Source organism: Balearica regulorum, chromosome Z (assembly GCF_011004875.1).
Source record: "Balearica regulorum gibbericeps isolate bBalReg1 chromosome Z, bBalReg1.pri, whole genome shotgun sequence".
NCBI classification, from domain to species: domain Eukaryota; kingdom Metazoa; phylum Chordata; class Aves; order Gruiformes; family Gruidae; genus Balearica; species Balearica regulorum.
In genome coordinates this window covers 47863546-47888588 of record NC_046220.1, presented here as the reverse complement: position 1 = coordinate 47888588, position 25043 = coordinate 47863546, and the positions used below count along the sequence as shown (strand labels likewise).

The 25043-nt window shown below is 39.2% G+C and overlaps 1 protein-coding gene across 1 annotated transcript in view; it reads right to left on the bottom strand.

Moving 5' to 3' along the window:
* Positions 1–301: 301 nt before the first annotated feature.
* The window catches only part of RORB (RAR related orphan receptor B), a 137079-nt gene continuing 112337 nt past the window's right edge, over positions 302–25043 (bottom strand). Inside the window, exons 5-10 of the mRNA XM_075739700.1 lie at positions 11982–12103; positions 10668–10800; positions 8599–8706; positions 7351–7461; positions 1226–1338; positions 302–756 (exon numbers count right to left, since the gene is read on the bottom strand). Of these exons, the coding sequence (XP_075595815.1) occupies positions 601–756; positions 1226–1338; positions 7351–7461; positions 8599–8706; positions 10668–10800; positions 11982–12103 (743 nt within the window). The 3' untranslated portion in view covers positions 302–600. The remainder of the gene's footprint in view (positions 757–1225; positions 1339–7350; positions 7462–8598; positions 8707–10667; positions 10801–11981; positions 12104–25043) is intronic.

Genomic DNA, 25043 nt, shown 5'->3' with positions numbered 1-25043 from the left:
AGGCATGGGATTTTTAAGCTACAGCATGTATGCATATAATACCTACATATATATATATATAAAAGTATATAGCACATATATATATATATGTGTATTCCATACATGCACCATAATTTTCAAGACAGCTACAAATTTCCACATGCATTAAACTATCTAAAAACATAGAAATAGGTAAGTCTAATAAGTGGAATTTTCTTAAATTATATTTGAACAATAAACAGCAAGAGTAATACTGCAAAGTACTGCTCTATTCTCATGTATATCTACAATAAAATTCTAGGAACAGTTGTCTCCCAAAACATCCCCAAATAAAATAAAAAAACCATAACACCAAGTGTCCTATATTTGTATATTCATTGTCAGTTCAAAAAAAAAAAAAAAAAAAAAAAAAGGTAAACAAAGAAAAGAGAAAAAAGACATCCCCACTCAGAGTTGCATATTTACATTCTTCAAACTGTAGCGGTGAAAAATAATTCTATTAAGTGCAGGACATTCCTAGTGTTGCAGTAGTGACATTTTTAATAAGTTCTTCATGAAAACATTTCTTTTTGTCATAATAGTGACGCATTCCATGACTACGTGAAAATTCTATTATCCCCTTCACTTGCAGCCAGTGGTTGAGTCTGGATTGAAAAGCTCCTTGTATAATGGAGGAAACAGTGTGTTCACTATATCTGGATGAGATTGCTTAAATACCTGTAGTTTCTCTCCATGCAAGTTGCAAAGTGCAGTAATGGTTGGTATCTTGGCTATTAACTGCAAAACATTAAAATAAAAAGAAAAAGAAGAGGGACAAGGCAAATTTACTATAAATTACAGTTTCCAAAATGAACTACATTAACATCTTGTTGGGTAACAATGCAATACTCAGAACTCCATCAAAACTACCCATCCAAAGAACCAGACGTTGTTCTTACTGTAAGAAACTAAAAACAATTGTCCTGGAAATTTTAGCCAAGTGCCAAAAATACATTTAACAAGGAACTGCCTCCAGGGGTATTTTTTTAAGGCAGTCTCATTCTTGCTAGGGTACCAATTAAAATGGTTAGTGGATTGAACATAAAATGGAGTAAGAGGAACCAGGGACAAGAGTAAATCAAGCCTATACATTGCAAGCACATAATGCGCTGCTTTTAACTTACATTAATGTGGCAATACATGGAGAAATGGCTGCAAAAGTATGTCATGATCAATCAGTACTCGGGTCTTTGTTTAAACAATTTACCTTTGTCAAAATCTCATCGTCGAGGTGGTTCTTCTGGATCACATGTTGAAGTGCAAAGTAAATCTTTTCCTGAAGCTTCTGGACCTTCCTCGGCTCTATTAACCAGGCTCTATCTGAGAAAAAGGAAAGCAAGAAGTAAAGTCAGTAATACACAGATGTGAGGAACACAGTGTCCCATGTTGGCAAGCATTCACAGCAATCATAATTCCCATGAGGGGAAGGACTGCATGATAATTAAGACATGGTTTCAGAGGTAAAGTATCTTAATCCATAAAAGGATCACCTAAGAGTTTAATTAACAGATACAAAGTCTACAGGAACACAATGTTGTCTCTGCATCTCTCTGTTTAAAATAGGATGTTAGAGATAAAGATAGGAGTAGAAATGAAACAAGGCCCAACCATTTTATTATTCTCTGTTGGTTCTTCTAACTTCATACTGGCTAGGTGAAAAACATGTCATGTTATTTCAGTGTCTTAATACATAAATAATAAACATATTGATCAAAACAGTTCTTTGAAAATCATAGAATATAATTATTTAAAAATTAAAATAAAATATATCTCATTATTTACTAGGCTAACATTTTGAGACCAAATATTATATTCTGAATAAAAAGAAATGGCTTCCTTCAAAAGAATTCCTTTAATAATTCAAAAGAATTATGAGTTGTTGCAATGTCTTGAAGTGCAAATTTCTCATTATTTAAAAATGTTCTCTTTTTAAACAACACAAAATAAAATATTATCTGGGAGAATAACTGTTACAAACACAGTCGTTTGGAAACCTATATGGCTTCTACTGAACTCAAACCCCAAGTGTAGGAGGTCTTCCTTAAGATCTATATTCTCACAAGTCATAGCTTCTGGAGACAAACAGACAGAAGTAGCAGACCCCAAGACAATCCCAAAATCATTAATACAGTGTGTTTACAGCACTATTAAACCTGCTGTTTTCCCATGCTGGAAACTTGGTTTTTCCTCCCTCTCTCCCTCAGGCCAGACCAATTCTTGGGTATAGATTTTAGCTTTCAAACAGGAAATGAGAAAATCTATTTTATTACGGAGCATGAATCTTCATGTACAAATTGAAAAGTGCAGGAAAATCCCTTTCACTTTCAGACCTCTTTCACTCACTCCCAGTCACTAAAATAATCCACATAAATAATATATTGCAATGAGCACACGTGCTACCGAGACTGGAGCTGAACAGTATTTAATCTCAGGAAGAGGGGTATTCTATCATTTGTCTGACTGTCTGTGGAGACAGGTGTTTGAGAAGTGTTCATCACCAAGTACTGTGAAAAGAGACAAAACCAAACCTCTAGCTACTTAACAGATGATCAGGAAAAGAAAATAATGTTTTTGCAAGGCTTAGAGAATCATGCTGCCAGAAGGTAAGCCAATGGGTCCTGTGCCACCAGTGGCCATATGCCTTTCAGTAGTGTTAAATCAAGGTCTGTTCTGGAGACTGGAGTTAAAAAAGATTTATCATAGAGAGCAATCCTTAAAGATATATCTTTCTGTCACAAGAATAAGCTTAAAAATAGACTGAGGCTGTTGGAGGGCAGGTTTAATCACTTATCTGTCATGGAGCATGCTGTATATAACACAAGAGTTCCTACATTCATGACAAGAGCTGGGTGAAACTTTTACAATGGATATTAAGTTCATCTCCCCAAATGTGGTTTCTACCACCTGACAACCATCTGCAAATTTGGCTGGAATTCTCGATGTATCTTTAGTTATATTCACAAAAGTGCAGTAAAAAGTCAGTAGATCAGTGGCTACCCATACAGGATACAAGAAGTAGTGGTTCAATTCTATACTTTTCCTTTTGCGTTTTGAAGTTTTGTATCTTTAAAGAATGCACAGGCCACTAGGATTGAGAACAGAGTAGGAAAGAAAATGAGGGACAACTTATAAGATCTGCTTTTGCAAAAGGAAGATGGAAGAAAAGAACATGGCCAGTCAGAATTTCAGAAGAGGAACTGGTACACAGGGTATAGCCAGGCTAGTGTCTTACCACTGGGCTCTGGCATGTACTGGTCTCCTTCTACAATGTTTTAACCTTGGAAATCATAGAATCATAGAATGTTTTGGGTTGGAAGGGATGTCAAAGACCACCTAGTTCCAACGCCCCTGCCATGGACAGGGACACCCTCCACTAGACCAGGTTGCCCAAAGCCCCATCCAACCTGGCCTTGAACACTTCCAGGGAGGGGAAAGTGTTCCACAACTTCTCTGGGCAGCCTATTCCAGTGTCTCACCATCCTCACAGAGAAGAATTTTTTCCTTGTATCTAATCTAAATCTACCCTCTTTTAGTTTAAACCCATTACCCCTTGTCCTATCACTACACTCCTTGACAAAAAAGTCCCTCTCCAGCTTTCTTGTAGGCCCCTTTTAGGTACTGGAAGGCTGCAATTAGGTCTCCCTGGAGCCTTCTCCAGGCTGAACAACCCCAACTCTCTCAGCCTGGTTTCATAGGAGGGGTGCTCCAGCCCTCTCATCATCTTCGTGGCCCTCCTCCGGACTCGCTCCAACAGCTCCATGTCTTTCTCATACTGGGGACCCCAGAGCTGGATGCAGTACTCCAGGTGGAGTCTCATGAGAGTGAAGTAGAGGGGGAGAATCACCTCTCTCGACCTGCAGGCCATGCTTCTTTTGCTGCAGCCCAGCATACATTTGGCTTTCTGGGCTGCAGGTGTGCATTGCCAGGTCATGTTGAGCTTCTCATCAACCAACACCCCAAGTCCTTCTTCTTAGGTTTGCTCTCAATCCATTTCCAGCCCAGCCTGTATTTGTACTTGGGATTGCCTTGACCCATGTGCAGGACCTTGCATTTGGCCTTGTTGAACTTCATGCGGTTTGGATGGACCCACCTCTCAAGCGTGTGAAGGTCCCTCTGGATGGCATCCCTTCCCTCCAGCGTGTCGACCACACCACACACCTTGTTGTTGTCAGCAAACTTGCTGAGGGTGAACTCGATCCCACTGTCCATGTCACTAACAAAGATGTTAAACAGTGCTGGTCCCCATACTGACCCATAAGAAACACTACTTGTTACTGGTCTCCACTTGGACATTGAGCTGTTGATCGCAACTCTTTGAGTGCAACTGTCCAGCCAATAATCAGAAATCAAGTTAAAGAATCACCTCCAAGAAGAATGGTTAGGTCTACCCTAAACTGGAAAGTCTGGATTTGTGCTTTGAATCATATGGAGAACGGGTCTGCATTTTGCAAACTTAGCAATTGTATTAATGGATCTTCTTAGCTCCACTTATTCCCTTAGCTCTTTTTCCTGTAAACTACCTGAACACTGTGAGCACAAGAATCACCTGTCAGGTTGGTGGTTCCTGTAGAAAAGAAACTTCAATATAAGTACTTCCCATAGGGAATCTCTCTGTATCTATATTAGTGGATGGAAGGACTGGTGCAGGTACTTCTGAGAAGCAGTGCTTCATTTTTTAATTTTTATGTATATTCCCAAGATGAAACACTTTATTGTGAAGAAACTGGAACATCTAGTATGGAAGTAAATGATTTCTTTCTTCATTGTTTACCGTTATCATTTTTGTAAGAAAATGGCAAATTTCAATGTCAGTTCAATCTGTACTGATTTTCCCTGCCTTCTCACTCCCAAACATAGCAGCCCAGCTGAAATGGGAATTATTTGCACAATCCAAATTTACAGATCTTTTATTTTCACTCATGTACATGCTGCTCAGCCCATCATTTCTTTCTCATTGCATCTTCTATGACTAAAAATACACATGCATACAGACAAGTCAGCATGCATCAAGCACTTTGACATTACTTTTTTGTTTGTTTGTTTTGCTTAAAGGAATAGGAGACATTTTTTGTGCCCTCTTGCTTGCCAGTAGGAAAAATCCAACTTGGACGTGAACTCAGGAACTGTGGTTTATTGAAATATTTCATCTCATAGCACTACCTTCAACCCCAAAGCTTGATTATAGTGAAGAACACCTTGGAATTGCCTCTACTTATCTGCAATACCTAGGAGAAACAGAAGCTGCTATTCAAGAGACACCCAGCTCTGCAAGGCTGTATCAGGACTGGTGTATATCAGGACTGAAATGCATTACTACAGTTAATGGAAAAGCTTTTACAACACACGCCTGCAATATAGCTGGCTCAAAGCCAGTGCTGAGTAGCTAGCTTTTCAAGTGCTTCGTACAGCTGCAAGAAGTAGAAATGAGTGTGGATACTCAGGCAACATGAAGTGGTGGCAGAATACAAGAGATTTTGGTGCTTTGTAAACTAAAGGAACATATATAGAACTGCAGAGCTGAATCGAAATTTTGATGTCCATTTAATGCCTACCTGCATCTAAGCACATTTCATAAATTGCTTGATCCAAAATCCATTAAATCAGTGGGAAAATTCCCATTACTTAAATAGGTTTTGACCAGATCTAAAGCACAGGACAGTCTGAGATGCTAGAAGCTTTCAGTGATCAGTTGTTGTTGAATAGAGCTATAACTAGTTCTTCTTTCCAAGACTACCTGGGAAACAGAAATATGACTTCCTTTCAATTTGGCTAGAAATTACATAACTGAATTTTCTTTCTCCCTACAGATGAGATGCCTCTATCTGATCTAAAGTGCTTTGAAGTCAGCTTTGAAATGCTCTAATTGTTTCTGTCAGTTCAGCTAACTCCTACTTTTCCTGTTCCTAACTGTAAGAAAAAAACCTGAAGAGTAAAAAAACCCTGAAGTTGTTAAAAAACAGAAATACAGATCCTACTTACAAGGTTCCTACCACCTTCTTCCTGCTCACCTTGGCTTCATAATGTGAAGTCCGCTGGAAACAGTGAAACAATCTTCTGCAGTTTCTGTTAACATCTTACTGAAGAACTTCACAGCCCAGATCCCAAACAAATTTCCAAGTTGTCTTCAGCTTTGCACTGAGTCAGTCTGCTGAACAGGCCACTAATGCTGTCCAGGAGTGAGCACTGGTTGCACATCTCTGTCATGCTCACAACTTTAGTCTTTTCAGACTGAGGGAAGGCTGATGGACAGGGACCCATTGGGACACTGCAGATACCCTGTCCCAGAAGAAGTCAGGGCATCTGGGAGACAGTGCCTAGGCAACTCTTGCCCCTGCGCGCAGCTGGGGCATCTCTGAGATGGAAAAGGTGGCTGCTTAGAGGGTCGTCTCTGGAAGATCCTGGCCTAACACCATGAAGAACCACCAGCTCAACCATTTCACTTCTAAGCAGATGATCGCAAGAACTGCTCAAAGGGAAAATAAAAGGAGCAGAGTCCTTTCAGTAGGTGTCATTAATGATGAGAATAAACATGTTGACACCATCTGTGCTAGTCTAATTCTGCCTAACATAATCTCCACCACAGATGTGCAAAAGGGCAAAGCGACCTAGAGGAAGTCTTTAGCAGAACAGGCTGGAAAAATAATTAATGGTGGGATTTTTTTTGTAAAGGCCTTTCAAGAGGTTACTCTTAGTGGGAACTGGGATTCCACCTCCCATGAGGCATGTTTAAAAATCCCACAGTAAACTGTGAGCTTATCTAGCAGATCCACCTTTTGAGTCAACTCAATCACAAAAAGCTCTTTTCTGCAGTCAGACAGCCAGGACTCACTGAATGCACGCTTGCCTGTGCAGAGCTATGATATATGAATACATGAAAAAGAGCATGTTGCCCCTGGAATCACCACCTCTCACCTGCAGCTAAATTCAGACAGAACCTCATACAGATTTTTACTGCTCATGTTCTTATACCCACAGAAAAAAGCCCATCATAGTTAGGGACTATATAATCTGCTCAAGGCTGTGAGGTTTGAGCTCCCTGAAAATGCGAGGAGGAATATGCACCTCCTTGAGCACCAGGCTTCTCTGTACATGGTCTGGAGGAACGCTTGCAATGGACAATGTACATGGTCTGGACAAGCTTGCAATGCTTGTCCATTACCCCCACACTTTAGATCTCTTTCCAGTATGTGTAACTGCTGACAATCTACCAAAAAGAGAGTGAGGTATATTTGGGTAATTCATACATTGCTTAATGTTGCTTAATGCATTTTAAACAGCTGGTGGACAGGGAAGAAAAAAAAAATCATTGTGGTGTTCAGAATGAAAAATTACCTGGTGATATCAGAACAGCAGATGAAAACAAGGCAATCTCCTCCTCAGTCAGCTGTAAGGAACATAAATTCTTTGCAAAGTCAAATGCTTCATTCACCAGATCATCAGAACCTGCAGACCACAGAGGACAAAATCAATGCTAGAAATTTATCAGTTCTTTAACCTGCCATGAAAAGTGGATTGTTTTGGTGTCAAAAAAAAGTTGTGAGTCAATGTCTGTACTGCCAAAACAAGTGCCTTTCATCAACTATTAAAATTCCACCTAGCCCGAATATGTATCACTAAAACATCCATTGAAGCACAAAAATTATCAAGAATTGGGGGCATGACCTGTACAAAAATTGCACAGACATCTTAGAAGAGGGTTTTCTTTTCCCAATATGGAAAGAAATGCTATTTCTAAACAGATATTAAATCTAAGAGTTATGAATGACCAGTCCTAAATAACTTTCACACATATAATTTTATTAATTAACACTACAAATATTTATAAAAACCTGTGAAAACATCATAAACACCAAAATAAATCAACTAATGAACATTCATAAATGCTTGAAACTTGTAAAGTAGTGTTACATTTATCTATATGCAAATAAGAAAAATATATACTGATGTGATAAATATATACATTTGAAGCAAATATGTCTCTCTGAGTTTGGTCTTGAATAAATTTCTGATAATTTATCAGTCTCATGGATGGGCAAAAGACATCCATTTAGCTATTAACATTTCAGGTAGCATTCAATATCATGTTGAGAAATGCAGAAATTGTTTCAATACATGAATCTAAATAAGCTTAAAAGTTTTACGCAAAACAGTATTTTAGATAAATTGTCATCTGTATTTTGTAGTAGTTCATTGTTTTAGTCCATTTGTTGCTGGGGCTAAAACTGCCTTCTGCAGGATACAATTAATGGGACTGATTTGCTATATCAAGCGTAACTATCTATGAAGATAAACTACTTGGCTCCTGCCATACACTCACGTTTTATCAAAACTTCAGATGGCAGAGTAAGAAGTCTATCTGAAAAACCCTTATGTTGATCTTTTTTATTAGAGAAAAACACCTATCATTGCTAGCAGCTAGTGGAGTTACCTTTTTTATTTTTTAATTCCAGCCTAGAGATTTGGAGGTTTGGGGATTCAACATTTACTGGAGATTTTCATTGTAGGTCACTATTTTCAGAAAGACAAATCTGTCACTATGTGGCTTAATGTAATTGGTTGAAAAGAAGAAGACCAACATACCCAAGGCTTTAAACATTTGCATCCCTCCATACTTTCCTTCAAACAGAACAGTATTGTTGAGTGGGTTGAAGGCACGGCACATTCTCACCAAAACCACTTCCAAGCAGCCTGACAGACACAAAAAAGAGCAAAAGTGCCACACATTACTGCAAAACATCAGAATATAGGAAATTAAAAAAAAATATTTAGGAAGACATCAGTCATTAGAAACACTGGCAGGGACAGACACTCTTTGAAGGTATCTAGATGATATATCTCTGAATGAGAGAAAAAATATTTCTGTCTGCTTTGACTATAGAAAGAGGTAATTTCTCATCCAGTTTAACCACCTTTTCTTTAGATTGGTTTTCCCCCCATTGCAGCAAATTGGAAGTCTGGACGTAACCTGAATTTACACCTGGGCAAATATTTTTCATTTAAAATGTTTGGTTTTTTTTTTTTTTCTCTAAATTAGGCATTTATTGAAACTCCTTTTTAATAACTAACCATCTTTTATTAAAAAGCAGCTTAATTCAATACCTATATAAATCCCAGCTTCATTTGCCTGGAGGGGGAGAATACCACAAAGTGTTTTTAGAGAGAACATAAAACTTAAAGTACTGTCAAGAACACCCCTAAATTGGGTTTTACTTTGTTTCCCTTGTTTTTCCTTTGAGGTTGGGGAATAGCCAAAGAACCCTTTTTTTTTTTTTTTTTTTTTTTTTTTTACTTATCTTTCCCTATTATTTCTTAACTGTAAAGATATACAGTTTGGGAAAATGAAGGGAAAAATTTTAAGCATCCCTTAACTAAATCCAAATCCCCTGTAAGAGGAACTCTGCATCTGAGGATTCTTTTGCAGTCATGCTTTTGAGTGAAAAGTCCTGATTTACTAACTCCTGCTCAGCATTAACAGAAAAACAGAAAATAAAACCAGACATATTTATACATGCTGAACCTGAACAGAGTTCTCCAACAGTACAGTCAAATATAACTGTATCTTTTGCTGGAGGTGCAGTTGTGTTGTTAGTTTTGCCAGCCAAATGAAGAAATTTACTTCAGCATCTACATCTACCTCTGCAGAATTTTTGGAATTAGTATGAGCTTTAAAACATCAGTTCTCATGCTATGACTCTGTTTTTCCAGGGCATTGCCTGTGTGTTCCCAGGGTCTCTGTACCGCTTCCCTTTGCACCTGTGCCCACAGTCTCAGTGCAGCCCCACAGTGAGCCACAGCCCTCTATGTACAGTGCTGGATCACACCAGCTTTCAGCCTTAATGAAGAGCTCTCCCTGGAAATATGAAGCACTTCTTGTGCTTTAACAAGCCGCTTCACACAGCATCCTGCCCTTTACACATGGAGGAAGCAAGAAACTGATATGACAGGGTAAATGCAGTTAATTACCTGTTGTGATTCACTTGGTTATACCATTTTGTCCTCCTGGTTTGGCAGTGTTACTACATAGTCACGATAAATCTTGTCATGATTCTTCCGGAGGACAGAAATTACCGAGTCCCGTGACAGGGAAGGAAACCCTTTTCCCCCTTGCCCTTATGCACACACGTGCACACCCAGGCACACACAGAGAGCGCGGCCGGAGCATACCACCGTAATCTGCTCTCATTTATTCTGAAACCAACTGGCGCCAGCAGGGATTTTCCCTCCTGTGCACTGGCTGGAGGGTATTTCTGTAGTCTCATTAAAAAGATTAGAGATGACCACAGAGGCAGGCCCCGGTGAGCCTGCGTTCATTTGACTAATGACAAGTGGGGATTTTACAGGGTGGCAGATGACTGATTCGACCAGCTCAAATCGCAGGGTCCTTCCACCACATGTCAGGTTGGAGACTGCAGTTTCTGCAACAATTGTGTGCGTAAAGGTACTTAATAACCACAATTGACTGTAGAGGGAAGGGGATCAGAAGGCAGTAACATGATTAATGTGGAAAAATACGGAAGGGTTAATGTAGTTAATGAAACAGACTGAAATAAAGGCTCTTTCAAAATTAAAATGATTTGCAGAACAAAACAGCAGAGCACATTTCAAATGCACGGTGCTAAACCAGTCTCAAGCCTCTGGCGTTTACCCACCTGACTTAAGGAGGAGAATTTGGTCATTCTGGCAGAGCTCCATGAAGCCTGTTATGCGTTTCGCGAACTCCACCACGTACTGGATAGCGTGGGTGATCTGAATGGCACACTGCTGCCACAGAGCTTCTCTGGTCTTCCGGGAAAACACAGATGGAAAAGCAAAGCAGTGAGCAAGTGGGTTCATCAGTGCATTAAGCGTTTCAGGTGGCCTTGCAGAAAGGCGCACTTCTCAGATTCTGCCCCCATCCCCAGGAGAGCTAGCAGCATCTCTGCTTCTCAAGGTACCTGACACTTCATTAGAAGGCTGTTTTCACAAGCTGATTGCCCCAGTGATCTGAACTCTGGCATTGCCTCTTCAAAGGGGGAGAATACATTGGTCAGTGTTAAAATGTGATTCTAATGTCAGCTTTTGTGCAAGACGGACAAACAGTGGCACAAACAATGCAAACGTCCCAGAGTACTCTTAGGGAAGAAGTGGCACAGTGCTATTAAGTTATCCAACAGGATATTTTTGCTAGTTTGAAACTTAAAATAATATATAATTGAAGTATCATTGCAATCTGAACACCGATTGCATCAAAATTTCATCTCCTTGATAATTATTTTCCTTGCACACACAAGGAAATGGATGCTCTTGGTTTGCATGGCACAGCTCTACAAGCTGTAGTGTGTTTTTATTCTTGCTAGTACTGCATAGCCCCTCAACTTTCAAAGAACAAACTGGAGTCTCTTCTGTCTCTTACATGATCAGCTAATGTGCCAAATGAAATCTGACTGAAGAATCACTGCTAGTGATGCCAGTGCAAGAGGCACAAAGATTTCTATTGACTGGACTACATCTGAAGAGGTGCCATAGTGTGAACTTGACCTGAGAATCACAGAGGTAGAACAAAAATATAGTGTAATGAGATCATTTCTCTACCCAGTTTTGAACAACTTCAATTTAAGGAGTACTTTCAGTTTGTTATCTATTGTATATAAGTGACAGATATTTGTTATTCACATAAAAAGGTGATGTGCTTTCCAAATTATAAGGAAAAAAAAGTCCTGTGATAACAAGCAAAACATGGAAAGCTGGATTCCATAACCATCCCTAAGCTTCAATATTAGCAAACATCCCAACATGCTGGAAAAAAACCTGCTGCTTCTTTTTATGAAGCGCCACTCCTTTGCTTCCAGTAACCAGCTCCTCAAAGATATTTAAAAGCTTATTTTCACCTGCATGAAACTCATCAGCATAACCTGGCCAAATACATTACAGTGTTAACAATTTCAAACCATAAGGAACAGAAGCAGCATATTACAGGATTGTACCTTGCTCTGGTAAACCTTAATTTCTTCGTATGTGTGGGTCTGCCACGCTAGCTGGTGTAGTTCCTCCAATGTATATTGACATGTCTCCAAATGAGATTTAATGATATTCTGTGCAATTCGATCTGTGAAGAGGAGAATAAAAAACAGCTTGCATGAAACAGTGAACAGTGATTTGCAATAGTAAAATGTTGAAAACATTGAAGGTGTTGGAAAATGCAGATTTTTTTAAAAATGTTTCTTTCCAATGCTACCTTTCTATTTTTTTTTTTTATTTCTGAAGATGACAGTAGCAAAATGTTTCAGTATTCAACCCAAAGCCAAATGGTGCTTGATAAATAGTGAATCTGTACATTAAAATAACAATGAAACTTGTGAAGCTATTCAGAGTCTTTCCTTCTGTATTCCACCCCCCCTCCCCCCCGCCATGTTTAAATAAATGTTGTTTGGAGATCCTGGTTACTTGATCACTTCTGCCTGCCCCAAGCCTGTGCAGCTGCCCAGCTCTGCCTGCTCAGTCCTGACATAGGCATTTGCATTACCTTGGGGTGGCTCATATCTGAAAAACAGGACACAGATCTCTTTTCTTCTAAGGTTAATTTTCAGTTGGATCAATTTCTGATTTAGCTCAATGAACATGAGCATAAAGACTGGTGCTAGCAAGAGGTGAAAGCTAGAACTAGTATCCTGGGTTTTAGAAGGAGAGATGGGGGAATAGGTCTCATACAGTATTAAGTTACCTTAAAGTTATTCTGAAATTGCAGCCTTAGAAAATACTGCATAACATGGAATGCAGGATGCAAAGGGGAAGGGAAGCATTCAGTGCTGGCCTGAGATCCCACTGAAACCAAGAATAAACTTCTCAGGGAAGTATTTTAAAGTAGATCTTTGCCCTTTAAGCCACTTGAGCCTATTACAAAGATTTTCACAAAAACTTCCAACATGAATTCATTAGCACTGGAAGTTCAAATGTCTTAATAAAGCACTCTGTAGAAATGTGATGATTTCTTATTTTGCAGCTTGGAGACCTATACGTCTAATGAAGCTCAGTGCTTCAGCCTGAAGACATTGCTTAGGCTGAATACCTTTTTAACAATGGAACAAAGTCAAAGTCACAGAACTGAACTGATGCCTTGTGGCAGAACTAGCATTTCGCAGAAAACATGTTTGTCAAAAAAGGAAAGGACATTGACAATGCATTAGCCAAAGCTGATCACAGGGACTAGAAAGAACTAGGAATGTCATTATTTACTTGTTCACATCCTCAACAGTTTGTGTACAGTGGGTGGATCTGGTGCTTGGAGCCCCAAAATAAGACTATTTCTTTGGCCAAATATTGACTGAATTTAAAGACACCAGCAAGAAGGAAAGCTGAAGAATTAATGTAAACATGTGTATGCTCCCTGCAATCATTGCTGTAGGAGTGTCATTTAAAGGTGAGATGCCTGCGCTACTGTCACAGTTAATAAGCTGAGACTCAGTGGAAAGGTGCTGAAGAAAACACAAAAGAGTTCCAGGTTTTTGTAGGAACAATAAAACCTGCTCAATTCAATTTTTACAGGTATCCCTTTAAAGGTCAACACTATCTTTAGGCTTCCTCGTGGAAGAATTGACTCAGGCATAAAGATAACTGAAAGTGCTTATTAGTGAGTACAGGGATCTATCCATTGTTCTTTAATGGAAGGTTGGATGCAAGTCTTAACCCATGATGGTAAGCTGTTGCATTTTATAGTAAAAAACTTACATATAAATGAGCATGTTGGAATAAAGGGATAATGAATTTAAACAGATTATTTTTAAAGGATCAATAAAGTTTTATTTGCATTTCTTTAACCAAGAAAAGCAAGTAAACCCCACCTTTTCTAGAAATTTCAGATGTTTACCCCCATATTCTTCTAATTAAAGTACAGTTTTAACAACATCATCTTTCTGGAAACATCCTTAGCCATGGTAAACCAGATTGCAGAGGTTAAGCTCAAGCAATAGGTTTTGTCACTTATATTCCTGGAAGGATTTAACCAGACAAAACTGAGGTGTGGTCAGAGGAACATTTAGGTCTTGTATCTAAAACACCAGTGAAAGAAGCTATGTTTTCAACTTGTATTACAATTCTGTAGCCTGAAAGGTGAAGGATTTTGCTCTCTGAACCCACTGGATGGTCTTTTGCTCTCTTGTGCTTCCTAGTCCAGCTCTTCTAGCCTCACCATTTGTTACAAAATGGAACTCTTCACACTTTTGACATAAAGAAAGTGCTACCAATACGTACCTCAAACACTGCAATAGTACTGCACAGACAGATTTCAAATCAGATAAGGTGACCTGATGCCAATAATCTGAAAATAAGATCTTTTCATTTCACTGACCTCAAAACATACTTGATTAACAGTTCTACATTATTGCAAAGATCTTCAGCACCACTCCTTTTCCTACCGTTTATGCATTTACCTTAGGACTGAAGAGCTAACAAAAACCTTCAGGGTTTTGTAGGGGTAGCTTCCTGTGTTTTACCCCCATACATCTTTTCCTTATGTACTTGTGCTTATGTTGAGCTGACATTAAATCCCATTTAGATGTGTGAAGGCCTAGGGCAATCACAGCAAGCAGCAGCTCCGAATGCAAACATCCAAAGAGGAATCAGGTGGAAGACAGACTTGAAACTCTTGCACTGCAGGCTAGGCAAGTCTGAGTGTATGAAGGAAAGGGTACACTGAGTCTCAGGGGAAGAGGGGATTGCTCATTCAGCATAAGCAGCAGAAGAGGCTGCTTGCTTGCACTCAATGCTGGGGTCCCTGGAAGGGTCTTCATACAAATACAGCATACACTGGGTGTGCAGAGCTGACATGATGCAAAAGTAAAAGTATAAGCTTGTCTTGGCTTCTAAGATGGTCCAGCAACAGACGATCCAATGCAGGTAGAGCAAAGAACATCACTCTTAAAGGGTTTCAAACATCATAGCCTTTTCTCCTGACATTTTCAGATTTTAGCATCTTTTTACTAATGAAGTTGGAATCAGTACACATCTCAGCAAATCCCATGCAGAAAGAAATTCCTAACCCGCTGGGAACAATGTACTGACATCTAATGTAAACCTGTCCTGTCACATGGCACAGGTACTATGCTGTACCCAAAATATGATACATTTCTGTGAGACCTGGCAGCTCTGAAGCACTGCTGGCACCTGAGTTCAACAGATATTAATTCTTTTAGCAGAACTGAAAATAAAGGGACAATGAAGAAAGAAAGCAAACACCTTCATACAGCGAGAGGAGAGCTATTGTCTTGATGTAGAGGCTGTGGCCTCAATCCTATGGAGGTACCCTCCCTGCTGGGGTGATGCTCAACCACTATGTCCCTCCTGTTCTCCAGGCTGGAAGAGTCCACTACGGTTACTCCACCAAGACTTGACTTTCGTTATTTTATTATTATTTTTATTTTAAAACTTAAGCTGGAGATTTCAAGGCTCCCCTTACACTGGGAAGCTGCATGAACACAACTGGGAATCCTGTTTGGATGGGCTGCAAGGACTATGAAAGACAACTCTATTTTTTGTCACCTCAATGTGAACTGCATTTCTGCTTGAAATGTTGTCAGCCTCCATTTTAAATAAGCTACGGCAGGTTTGCAAGGTTTGCTTTACGAAAACAAAAACAAAAGACATGGTGCTGGACACTCAGGTATGAGAATCAAAGTCTGCAACATTTTATTTTATAAGGACCAAATGCTGCAACTGTTGAGTGAAAATGAATAATTCCAACTGAAAGAATTACTGAACCTGCATGATTGTACACCATCATTGTTATATTAAGTACAGCTGTAAACCACAGGGTTTGTAAAGCTTATCTGCCATATTATATAAACACAAATGTAGACTAGGTGCTTCACTCCTCCCCTTTTGTCTATATACTAGCTTTATTATATTAGGGCTATATCTCATACCACACATCATGATCACTTGTTACTACATGATACCACAAGGAATGTGAAAGCTATAGCATACCCTGGCAGATGATTGACTCTGCCTGGGAAACATGGCTCACAGAAAATAACATGTTCCCAGTGTCGGAACTCCAGCATGCACAGTGATATGGAAGCATTTACATTAGATATCTTGGTTCTAAATTTGAAGATTTCTTAGTATTAGTACCTTGAAATTTTTCATGTAAAGCAGACACTTTTTGTACAAATGCTGTTTCATTAAAAAGAGAAGAAAAGAAAAATAGTCTAGAAAAACATATTTGCTTCTAGAGAGATAAGCCAGAAACAACATAAGCAAGAAAACAGTCAATAGTTGTAACCAGTATGAGGTCTTGAAAAATCAGAAATACTCAAACAAGATATATCCTGAAATGATCACTTGTATTTCATTTCTGGCCTGCATATATCTGAGTATTTTTCTATAATAGCCCACTATTGTAGCTGTAAAGTCTTGTCCACTCTTAGGGGTGAGAAGTAAACCTAGATATTGTTGGTTGTTGTGTCCAGAGAGCAGAAACCCGAGAGGTTGGGCTGGCCTCCACACCCTGCAGTGGGTGGGAACGCTGCCCTTCCTGCCACAGCAGCTCCAGTACTGCTGGTGGGGCCCTGAAACGTGCCAGTTGGATGGGCAGAGAAATTAATTGGCATTTTACAATGCAGCAGTGTAAAAAAAAAAAGTCAAATAGTAGATGTCCAGAAGAAGCTGAAAATTGTACATCAGGAAGCTGAAGGATTATTTGTCAAAAAGATTTGTTCTCATTCAGAGAAAAAATTGTGGGTTTCTGGAAAAAAATGCTGTGTGCGTGTATGTAATTTTATGGTTTGTGACATACAACTTGTCAGACAAGATGGCCTCACTGCCTATGGCTAGAGGGAGCAACAAAAATGTAACAGAAAGACGTACACGTACGGTGGGTGAACCAAAGGCTATACAGCGTGCAAGGGAACACGATAACAAAATAAATAAACATCTACGGAATATGCTCCTGGGCTTGTGGCTTGGCGGTTACAAATTAGACTATTGAGGCCAATATCCAAAAGAGGCCACGTGCAAATATTGATGGGAACTGTCCTGAAGCGTAACGAGGGATCTCACTGGTGCTAACAGAATTAAATGAAGCTATCAGGGAAAAGCAGCATCTAATGGATGAGATGTGGAACATAAGGCATAGACAAGATAGCGGATGAGGAGAACCACGAGAGATCAATGCTGTTTTAGCAAAAGAAATGGCTTTTAAATTTGGCCTGGCCTACCTAAAACTACAGAGGGAACAAAAAGAGTTGATTCTGTGAGGATGGCCCAGCAAACAGTGACATAAGCTGTACCACAATTAGTGCAACAACCCCCTCCTGGTTTCCTACAGACGCGTCAAATATTGCTTGCCATTCCTTCTCTGACCTCCCGTAACCCGTGTTTGGCTGAGTAAGAGGCCCCATGAATGTGTACGAGGGGTCGGTCTGCTCAGGCCCATTGGCCAACAGCCACCATCTTTTGGGGTGAACATGGGCTTGGGTTATGGCTTCTGCCTTTCCCTAAGGTTGTCTGTCTCCTTCATCTGCTGAGGAGCCTCTTTTCCAAAGCTTGTGGGAACCCAAGTGTCTCAGACTGCTGCTTGTCTTCACTGAAGCTGGACAGTAGCTAGCAAAGAAGTATTGGATGGTCTTGACAGGAGGACTGGGCAGACAGCAAAACTGCAAAATCCCTGTTCCATCAGCAGAACAGGCCAAAAGCATATGCTGCAAGGGAAAGGCAACAGTGCACGAGCTATACACCTCTCACACAAACTTGGGACTACAGCTCACAACTTCCAGAAGAGCAAATGACCTTTTCTGTTTCCAATTTTGGCTACTCTGCTGGGCTCTTCTTTTTTTTTGAGTGTGGGTTTTTTTTTCCTCCCCCCCTCTTTCTTCTCTCCCCCCCCCGCCCCGCCCAGTAATGTCTTATTTTAGATTTCAGTAGATACCTCACAAAAGGCACTGTCCAAAGGTTATGATAGGTCAAACATGTATTGCACCAGTGAGTTAGGAGCTACTTAAATCCTAAGTACATACAAAAAAATGAACATTGCAACCTAGATAATATAAATCAGCATAACCCCAGATCAGGGGTCTATCATCAGCTGATGAATCAGTCCTGTCTTTTTCCAACATTTCCTTGTAATATTCAGAGATCTCAAACTACAATACTGAGGAAAAACTCCAACTTGGGGTCACGTACAATGCTGGTGGGGATGGGTGCAATAACTCCATGGACTGCATCCAGCATTCACCAGCTGTGAATTTGGCCTGTTAAGTGGAAATTATCCACAGTACTCGGCAGTGTCTGTTTCCTACAGGCTCTTTAGTTCTTTCATTTGTCTCTCTTTTCTCTGGAGAGACTCTAGTTTTTCTCAGCATTCCCTTCTTTTGCACTGGGAACTGAAGAACTTTGAAGTGTGCCTCCTAAAACACTGATAATCATCCTCAATTAAAATGAATAATGAATTTTTAATTTGCCACTTACCCTTAGGATCCAGTTGAGTAGCTAAGAGCTCATCTCAGCTTATATCCTAACTTGAGCTCTCGCAGGGATCCACTTTGAATTAAAGCTGCAATAACACCACTGCTTTGGCTGTAGTTTGTACAACTATGAAAACTCCAGCTAGACATTCTAAATAAAAATCTCCATTCTAGGACCCAGAATAATGCCAACCGGGTATCAGATCACCACTCTTCTGGGGTATTATGACTGCAAAATGAAAAGTTTTGCAAACTGGTTTCATTACACAGATTACCTCAAGAAATTCTTAGACAGTAGTAAAGGCAGTGACACAGAGAATAAAGTGAAAGTATGTCTTGTGGTTGCTGTGAAACATGAATAATTGGTTCCAATTTTTTAAAATGAACTGGCTGAAAAGTCTGAACTTTTTTTTTGCAGAAAGCAGGAACACTTTTAGGAAAAAGTGTTTGCAAAAAAGCTCATCCCATTTTTCATCTGTCCCTGGCATTCTCAGTGTCATAATGTACAAAAGATTTGCCTTTCAAAACCTGTTATAGATTAGCAAATTTCATAAGCTCCATTTGTTTAATAAATTTGTAACACTACACAATATGCAGCCTAGGAAGATGATACGAAACATTAAACACTCATATGAGACTAGAAGTGCTTGAATCTAGTTCAGGAATAACCCTCCCTTGTGTTCAAGTTATTGAATGCTTACTGTCAGGAACAGATTGCACATTGAGGCAATGTTATATGTGTGAATTCTGTATTTGCTCTCTCTCTCTTCAAAATAAATCAGTGTTTCATTTGCCTTTCAAAAAAATGCTAATAAATTACAAGAATTCACGATAAAATTCAATGAAGTCCTAATCTGGAGGAACATAGAAGATGGACCCAGAATTCTTTTAAATCCTGGAGGATCTTTGTAAATGCTTAAAGGTCTCCACTTAATAATACTTTTCCTGGGTCTCAGCCAATTTAGTAAAAACGTATATTTTGTACTAATTAGAAATCATTTAGCTAGCAGCAAAAGCACTAACCAAGGCATTAGCTAGAGCTTACGGGACATGGACTCTACAGGCACCATATAATTATCACAAATTCATTGAGATTAGCTGTTTCCTAACTTTTTCCAGCATAGCTTACATAAAGTGATCTTTATGTTAAAATTGAGACTGTTCTGAAAAAAAGAATGTGTTTTCATTTATTACAATTAACCAAATATTGCTTGGTGTGGACGTTGTTCACTATGAAACCTAGAAATATGCATGGAACAACTGGAATATCAAGGGTTTTAAACTAGGGTTGGAAGGGTTTGCCCTGCCATAGTCTGCAAAAGGCTAGGAGAGATCAGACATACATTTTAGCACTTCTTTCACTGTCACAGCCTTACATTTAGCTTTTTATAAAGATTTTAAGAAATCTAGGTATAGAAATGCTTTAAAAAGTACTGATAAAACATTCTACGATGGTTCTATTTTCCTGTAGTGTGGCAACTGAATTGGATCAAAGTGGTGTCAGTGTATAGTGTCAGACAGTGAAACAATTTGATTATCATAAGCAATGACAGAGATTTCACTGATCAAGACAAAAAATGTCCATGCAGTCATAAAGGAACACAAGACAGTGCTCCATGCCTTAATATCTTGCTTTAACTATTCCAATTTACATGTGACTTTCATTCCCCCAAGACTACTGCACTATAAAAACTGTGCTCTAATAAATCAGTTTCAGCACTTGTCTGAGCCCTACATCTTGTTGCATTGCATTTTTCCACTAAACACATCCATGTTCCTCTCCTGTGTGTTTTGCTCCACCTTTTTTTCATATCTTTTCCCTCTTATATAAAATAATTGTCATTGTTCTGTGAAATAAAGTACCACAATTAAATGGACTGAAGAAAGACACCATTACCTATAGAGCCACGAACAACATCACAAACTGTATAACAAGCACAATTATATTGTTCTCAAGAATAAGGTGGAAAGTAGTGAAAAGCATGAAGTGAGTGATGAAATCTGCCAGACAGGAGACACGTAGTGTGACTAAGTGAGCTATGGCCTTGGGAAGTCGAACTTAGGATGTTGCATGTGTACTGGGAAGAAAAACAATTTGTAAAACCAAGCTTCTCTTGGCTACCTTCTGCTTGAGGATTAAAGAAGGGTCAAACAATGTTGTCCAGGATGACAAAGAAACACAGTATGGACCCCAGATTAAGCGCTCAGAAAGCACAAGATAAGTACGCATATTGTTGGTGCTGACTGCCCAGAAACAACATATACAAACATTAAGAACTGGAAGCATTGACACTGAGATAAAGGAGTTGCTCATATGAGGACGTAAGCAACATATCACTACTAATTCAAACCACACGAATTTTTGCAGATAGTATGTCACTTCCATGTACTACAGTGATTCCTAAATCATCACTGCCTTGACCTCTTGATTCTCATCCGCAGTGCTATGTTTGCCTCCTTGTGTGTTTTGCCTGAGACACAACCCTGCAAGACAACACCCGTCACATGTCCCAGCCCTCCAGCTGTCCCAGCCCTCCAGCTCTGGCCTTCTCTTTCTGAGGGTTTCTTTCAGAAAGTCAGATACCATTTCTTCTGTTATTGACATTGCTCCTCTGAAGCATACAACAGGGAATCAGCCGAATGGTTATTCCTAGGACCAGCAGCAACAGCATGCCTCAGTCATACCATTAGCTTTACATTGATCTTTTTGTGTGATTTCGAAACTGACAATATTCGCAGCACAGTGCTATTCTTGATAAGATTGTTATGATATATGGTAATATATGGGATGTATGATATAGTATTTTACATATTTTGACTGCTACAAATGGTTGCTTTCTAACTGCTTTTTGGATTCTCAATAGAATGAACATATTTTGTCAAGTTTGGTTATGCAAGAAAATATTCATATCTTTTGAGAAAAGGAGGAATTTTATATACTTGCTTTAATGGATTAGAAATGTACCCACATTAAAGAACTATATTATCATGCTTTAGAAATGTAAGCTTGTTTTTAATACCATGTAATGCATCTTTTTAATTCATTTGTAAAACACTCTGAAAAGTAAGTAAAACAGAACAAAAGATCACAAAATGTTCAACATCCTCAATCTCAGTTATAAGATGACACTGACTTTATTAATTTCATTTGCCTAATTCAGCTGCTTATATTGTTCAAATAGTCATAACCACAATTAAGATGAGACCTAATTTTCTTGGGTGCTGCAGAAAAACAGTCAGTAGAAAATTTTTATTTCTTGAAAACATGCATTATATACCAGAAGTAGTTAAACTTTACCTCTCTAGGAACATAACTTCTGACTGTATTCCCACTTGCAAGCAACACTTATCCTCACAATAAACACAAAGGGCAATATATAAAATGGCATTTTCTGCAGCACTATAGTGCATGGTCTGTAGCATGACTGAACCTCAGCTAGGAATGCTGCCAATGGCCATTACTGGTAAAATTATTGTGATGTTACTAGTTGGCCTGCATTTCAGATACGAATTGACTTAAGTGAAAGACAAGTCAAATTGCTTTCAGAATTAGCCAAAGAGCTTTATAATTTGAAGAAAACCCCAGTCTTTGGTATACTTCAGGCTGGCTACTGCATTTTCAAATAGTTTTAGATTAATTACTTTACTGTATAAATTGGAACTAGAGTTAGTAAAAAAGCACATTGCATTGTGCTTATTGAGCTGCTGTAATTTGTGTTAAGTGTAGTCAAATAGGACTGCCAGAGCCAACATGCCACTGATCCAACATCCACTGCAGTTACTGTGAGGCAGTGGATGCTCAGTGGTTTGAAAAGCACAAGGTAAAAAACCTGGTGCTTAAATGTAGTACCTTCTAGAAAAGTCTTTATTTTTTAAATCTATATGAAGATTTATAAAACAAACTCTGCCTTCCCTAAGTCTTCTTAAATCAGTAAGTGCTAAAATATGCACTTAGTAAAAGACCACAACATAATCAGTTATTTATGAACATTTGGATCATTTAAACTACTAGGCTGGGCAACATAAACTCATTAAAGCCTTTATGTAAATCTGTAATTAGGCTGGTTTTGTTCTAAATTTACAAATAAAGAGATTACTAATTTGGAGGTGGGAAAAGATAAAACTAAAACTATAATATTTTCAAAAATATTATATTTTGCCCAATGTTTCTGCCAAATTATTTGTTGATTTTATTGGTTAAATTTATTGCTAAATATATGCTTTAAAAATCAGAATCTACAATTATAAAAAACCACCCTTCACTCCAGCATCAATTGAGCTAGAATGCTTCAGCATCATAATGTTCTAATTTATTGCACCACTTTTCTGTCCATTTTTTATGAAGTTGAAGTGTTTCCTAACTGAGCAATGCTGTGAAATTAGTTTTAAATCTTGCCATTCTCTGTTCTCTTCTTGAGTGCATGAAAAGGGGAAAAAAAATAATTAGTTAAAAAAATAGCAGAAGAAGTTCTAAGTTTTGTCACACGAACTGAAATGAGTACAGAACTGAAATATTAATTTATTCTGATTGTCACCTTTAAATAGGTAATGACGGTAAGATATAGTGCCCTAAGGGTATCTACGGAGAAATGCACGTTGCACATTTTTAATTGCTCACTAGATGGCAACATTGCTCTGCGAGGCTGTAGGCACCTGGTCTGCAAAATTTGACTCTCACCTTGGTAGGAGCGATATTAAAACGCCGCTTAGAAAAAGCGTTAAATAAACAGTACACAGGACTACAGTCACAAAACCATCATTTCTGCTTCACTGTGTGGCAGGTGGTAGCCTTGTGAAGGGAACATCAACGTAGATGTTAATGTCACCTTAGATACGGGTTTTAGTTAGAGAGTTCATTGCGAGTGTGATGGTCTCTACAGTATCCCTTCAAATAACATCTAACTGACCAATACATGGTCAGTAAGCCATCCATTAAAACTTGATTTGGCACAGGGAACAAATCCTGGAGATATAGAGAAAGGAGTTAAAGAATAATAATAAAAAATGCTTATCACATTGGAGAAGTGCTTCTGCAACCTTAAACAGCAAGGCACAACATACTACCTCAGCGTGATGCTGGTATATGTACTGCATATGCAACAGACAGTGCTGTGGACATCCATGAACAGCATAGGCATGCCTACAATGAGCTGCCCTTGTGAGCTATTGCCCACCTTAAGATACACACAGGAGAGCAGGCTCACAGGGGCTGCGGAAAGGGAAGATCAAGTCTGAGCCTGCCAACCTTACTTACTATTTGACTTCAATTTTGGCAGAAATGTAAGCTCTCCAAGCCATTGGGTGCCTTCAAATAGTGCTGATATTGAAGAAATGCCATGCAAATATACATAAACAACACTTTTTTCTGTAATTATAGGGGCTGAGCTATGTGATCTCCTGTACGCTGTAGTGGTGCCTCACTACCTAAATACACACAGCTATGGGGCACTCTTCATTTTGACGTGGAGCGAACAGTTAACCAATCTGTTTTCTCCACAACAATGTTCACTAATAATTTTTTCTCATCTTTAAGAAATCATAGGCTGGTAATATCAATTGCAGTCAAGGCAGGGAAACCTTTCCATTAACTTTTACAGACCAAGATCCAAGCCACATATTTTGTGAGGAAAATGCAGTGCTCAGCTCAGTGACAGATAATATTATGCACATATATTTAAACAAGATGGTCTTTAATTTGACCAAGTCTAAAAATAAGCCTTTAATACCTGCTAATTTAAAATCACTCTTGGGAGCAGGCATTGCTGTCTATGGAGCTACCAGGGTCAGGAAATGGAGCTCCCTTTACCCTGTAGGATTTCCCATGCACCAACTGACCTCTGCGAGGAGAAAGCTGTTCTGCAAATGACAAAATTCTCATGTTTGACACGACGAGCAGATTTCACCCCACAGTTTGATCTGCCACCACAGCATGAGGAATTTCTGCCTTCCCACATGTGCAGATTAGCATGGTGGTGAGGGAGAAACAGGACCATGCCATGGGGTCCCTGGCAGCATGCACCCTCAGGCCATGGGTGTCTCCTGTGCTGACAGCATCGCTGGCTGGCGGGACACTCCTGGGTCATGCCACCCGTGGACAGCAGGACAGGTAGAGAAAGAGCCTGCCCAGTGCATCTGGTTGCTGTATCTCACCTACTTTGTGCTCTGCCCACCTGGCTAGAAATCCAGATCAAGTCTCCAATAAGCTGCCTTGAGTTAAGGACAAAAATACCTGCCTTAAAAGAAAAAGGAGCTGGTCTGGAAATGCAGCTGATGCCATGCTGAGACTCTGCTGCTATATGCTTATTTATGAGCTTTGAACTGATTACTTTATGTTTTGAGGTTTTTCTTGTAACGGGAACTGGAATACTGACCAGGGCTGAGCCTAAGGCACAGTTCTGCCTAATGGGGAAATACCTGATTTTATCCAACTTTTCTCCAGCAAAGCTCTGGCAGTTACATGAGAAATTTGTGCCTGTATCTTTCTTACACTTAGCCCTCTCTTCCGTAGGAGAAATTACCTATCCTGCTTCTCATAGTGATCAGATAATGTGCAGTTACACCCTGGACTATTCAACTCATTTGGAGGAATAT